This window comes from Peromyscus eremicus, chromosome 10 (assembly GCF_949786415.1).
Source record: "Peromyscus eremicus chromosome 10, PerEre_H2_v1, whole genome shotgun sequence".
Taxonomy (NCBI): domain Eukaryota; kingdom Metazoa; phylum Chordata; class Mammalia; order Rodentia; family Cricetidae; genus Peromyscus; species Peromyscus eremicus.
This window is the reverse complement of record NC_081426.1, coordinates 43476978-43481175: the sequence shown is the minus strand read 5'-3', so window position 1 is coordinate 43481175 and position 4198 is coordinate 43476978. Positions and strand designations below refer to the sequence as shown.

Sequence of the window (4198 nt, the reverse complement as noted above, 5' to 3'; positions counted from 1 at the left end):
GAATGTCACTGGAATTTGGTGGGCCTTGTATTGAATCTGTCAATTACTTCGGCCATAGAGCCAACCTCACAGCATTAGTTCAGCAAATCCAGCAGCATGGTGTGCCTTTCCACTGTGCAGTATCTTCTTCGATTTCTTTGTCAGTGTTTTAAAGTGTTATTTATACAGGTCTTTTACCTCCTTGGTTAGGTTCATTCCTAAATTTTTTTTTTTTAAGGCTTGTTTTATTTTAATGACTGATCCACCTGAGGCCACAGGAAACCCACTATGTACAGACATGAGGGAAGCTTTATTTCTTGGTTTCTTCCTCCTTGGACAGAGTCTTGATGATCTCCTCCTTCTTGGCCTGGAGATGCCCCTCCCGGCGCTTTCGGGTTTCCTTAGTCTTAGACATGCGAGCCTCAGCCTGGTCAGCCAGGAGCTTCATGCGGGCCTTGTCTGCCTTCAACTTGTGGATGTGTTCCATGAGAATCCGCTTGTTTTTGAAGACATTCCCCTTGAACTTCAGATACAGGCTGTGATATATATGGCGGTCAATCTTCTTGGACTCACGGTATTTTCTGAGAAGTCGGCGCAGGATCTGCATTCTTCTCATCCAGGTCACCTTCTCAGGCATTCGAGCATTGGCAGTACCCTTATGCTTCCCTATGCCCATGTGCCTGCCCTTCCGTTGTTTTTGTTGTTGTTGTTGTTTTTTTTTTTTTGGTATTTCAAGACAGGGTTTCTCAGTGTAGCTTTGCGTCTTTCCTGGATCTCGCGCTGTAGACCAGGCTGGCCTTGAACTCACAAAGATCTGCCTGCCTCTGCCTCCCGAGGGCTGGGATTAAAGGTGTGCGCCACCACCGCTCGACAGCCAAAGTGTTTTTCCGGCATCGAGCAAGGGAATGGACAGTCACAGGCTTCCAGATGATCAGCCCGTTCTTGATCAGCTTCTGGATCTGCTGATGGGAGTTGGCATTGATGATTTCATTGGTCTTATTGGGGTCCAACCAGACCTTCTTCTTACCACAGCAGAGGACGCTGGAGGCAAGCCTCTTCTGTAGCCTGAGCATACTCATGGCTCCATTCCTAAATATTTTTGAGGCTATGTAAATGGGGTGTTTTCCCTAATTTATTTCTGAGTAAGGTTAGTGTATGTAAAAAATACTGATTTTATGTTGATATTTGTTGTAAATGTTCTATGTTAGAAGCATAGATGAACACATTTGTATCTTTCTACAATGTCAGAATTTATTAAACAACAATAAATTGATATGGTTCCATAGTTTCAATGACAGCAATCTGTCATATAATATGCCTACCTTGGGATAATGGCTGAGGCAAATTAAGGTATTTTAATTCCAATCTTAATTACTAATATGAATTCTCACAGCATATAGTAAATCCATCTATCTATCTATCTATCTATCAATCTATCCATTTATTTATCTTTTGCAGGATGAATACAAGTTAAAGAGGATGCAACAGAGTCCAGAAGGTTTCAGAAGGAAGATGAGAGAAAGTCTGTATTGCTAAGCTAATGAACTAGGCAAATAACAGGAGAGAACTGTTCAAGTCACTGTTTGAGAGCAAATCTACAGAGTTCAGCTGCAAGTTGAAAGCCTGAACAGGATCAGAGAACAGAAGTAGTGGGTTCAGGTCCAGTTCTGGTGATTACACTGGCAATTAAGTAGGCCATATAGATTGATCTGAACCTAAGCTCTAGAGACAATTGATACGTCTTGTTTGTCAGTCCTTTGTATCACCAGGTTTCAGATGACAGAATGGGACCATTCTGTTGTAGAATATTATTTTAAGGTGTGTTCCTTTTGTTTATGTTACATTTGCTTACCTCTGTGAAGCTGTGTTACTGTGCCTGTGTAAAACACCTGATGGTCTAATAAAGAACTGAACAGCCAATAGCAAGGCAGGAGAAATGATGGGCGCGGCTGGCAGACAGAGAGAATATAAAGAAGGAGAAATCTGGGAGAAGAAAAAAAGGAGTAGCTAAAGAAGGAAGAGGACCTCAGGGGCTAGCCACCCAGCCACCCAGATACACATCAAGCCACAGAGTAAAAATAAGATTTAGGGGATAAGTTAAGAAAAGCTGGCAAGAAACAAGTCAAGATACAGCCTGGCATTTATAATTAAGAATAAACCTCCATGTGTGATTTTTATTTGGGAGCTGGGTGGTGGGCCTCTTAAAGAGCAAAGGAGCCAAAATACCAACAACAGAGTGTATTTGTCAGATTCAGAAGTTTTCTGGTGGAGCTGTGCGGCCTTTTAATTATACAACTCTTTGTCTGCAAAGAGGGACAATTTAATGTTAATAGAAGCTACAACACATGGATGCTTAAGAAGCAGATAGATTCTCTGTCATCACCAAGTTGATGGTCCAGGGGGAAGCAAGGCAATGAACAAGTGGTAAAGAAGTGTTTGTAGTGAGGAGTGGAATGGAGAGACCACTGATGCTGTGTGAACACACTGAGAGACAAGATTCTAGGTCAGGAGAGACCTCACTACTTTCTGATTTTCATTTTCATCATTATTTTCCCATAATGGAAGCAAGAAGTGGTCCCTGGCTTCTTGATGGTCATTACAACACATTCTAAGGTGATGTAAAATTAAGTTGCATTTCTCACCCACAGATAATTGTGATCTAAGCCAGTTGGTGAGGCAGGAAGCAATAAATGAATGAATTACTAATACTCTATATGTAGATACAAGCAAATGCTAGAGCAGAATTAAAAGTAAATATAGCAATAGTGAAATTGTAGTTTTAAGATTAACTAAAAATTTGGAATTGGAAATGACTATGTAAAGCTCTGTCCAAACACAGGGAGAGACTATTAGTCTAGTGAATAAAATCAGGTTAGTTGTGTGAACAAAATGAAAAGGAGAGCACAGTGCAAGCACCACATCTCCTCTCTTACACAGACTCACTGCAGCTGACTGAAGCTGCTGAGCCGTCAAGACATATAGCATGTTTTAGGAGGCAGACATCCCGATATCTAATGGAAGGATGACCAATGTGCTGTGAAGCAAAACACCACAAATGTGGACCAGAATGAAAGGAACAATTTTAGCCATATAATCAAGTTGTAGAACCAAATACTGCTCATTAATCAGAGCTGCAGTTGAGTGTAAACCCTCACTACCCATTCTGCCACCTTCTGAATGGAGATGTGGAAAGAGACATAGCAACTGAGGGAGCTGGGAAGTGCACTGTTGCTTTACTGTTGATAAAGCTGGTTTGGAAAGGTCAATGTAAATAGAGTCTTTCACTGTAGACTTTGGAACTTGTTGGGGATGGATAGATAAGCAAGTTTGTGTATAGTGTCTCCTTTCAAGGATAACAAGGCCAAACCATATTGTCTAGGGCTGGGTGGAGTCAGAAAGCCATAGGCAACGCTTCATTTTTCCAACAAGATTAAATGCAGAAATCTTGCCCCTGTAGAAGTGTGAAGGGATGAATAGAACACCCCTATTATCTCAGCAGTCAGATGCATCCTTCCTCCTTCCATGGGAAGCTCAGGTATGGAAGTGGGCTGATTCTCGAATGCTTCCTTGAGAATACAGGGGAACAGAAAGGGAGTCTTGTTGTATGGGTTGCTTCCAAGACTGGAAAAACATATACACAGAATGGATAGAAGTATATAATGTGTACGTGTGAGAATGGGAAGCCATTGACACTTTGAGGCACCTCTCAGTTGAATGAGATTAGAAATGCCTTTAATATCTATGTTTTCTAGCTGTTCCCCAATCATCTTGTGTATTTTAATAACTGAGAAAAGGGCAGTGCCATTTATTTATAAATACGTTCCTAGTGATATCTTAACTTTATTCCTCTCTTTGTGAAGTAATTCCTGAAAGCACTTTTCTTGGGTAATAATATGAAATCCAAAGTGGCAGGTGCTTACAATTGGCTATTGGTCAATGTACAGGCAGCTATTTGATGCATATCATATGTCAAGCACTATTTTATGTTGTAAAATAAAATAAAATATTTTAAACAAAAATAAGTTCCTGCCTGTCAAAAGCTTTTATTCTTTTAGGGACTCAATGAACATATGTACAAGCAAAAAATGAATTCCAGGTCATAATAAATGTGAAGAAGAAAATAAAGAAGTATCCAGTGATTATTGGAGGCATTCTGTCTTAGTTACCTTTCTGTTGTCATGATCAAAACCATGACCAAAGCAGCTTATAGAAGGAAGAA

General features: G+C 40.5%; 1 protein-coding gene across 1 annotated transcript; it reads right to left on the bottom strand.

The window, feature by feature from the left end:
• Window positions 1–289: 289 nt before the first annotated feature.
• On the bottom strand, window positions 290–1058 carry LOC131920650 (large ribosomal subunit protein eL19-like). The gene is made up of 2 exons (XM_059275062.1): window positions 853–1058; window positions 290–674 (listed from the first exon to the last, which is right to left on the bottom strand). Exons 1-2 carry the CDS (start codon window positions 1056–1058, stop codon window positions 290–292), a joined length of 591 nt encoding a protein of 196 aa, XP_059131045.1.
• Window positions 1059–4198: the final 3140 nt, after the last annotated feature.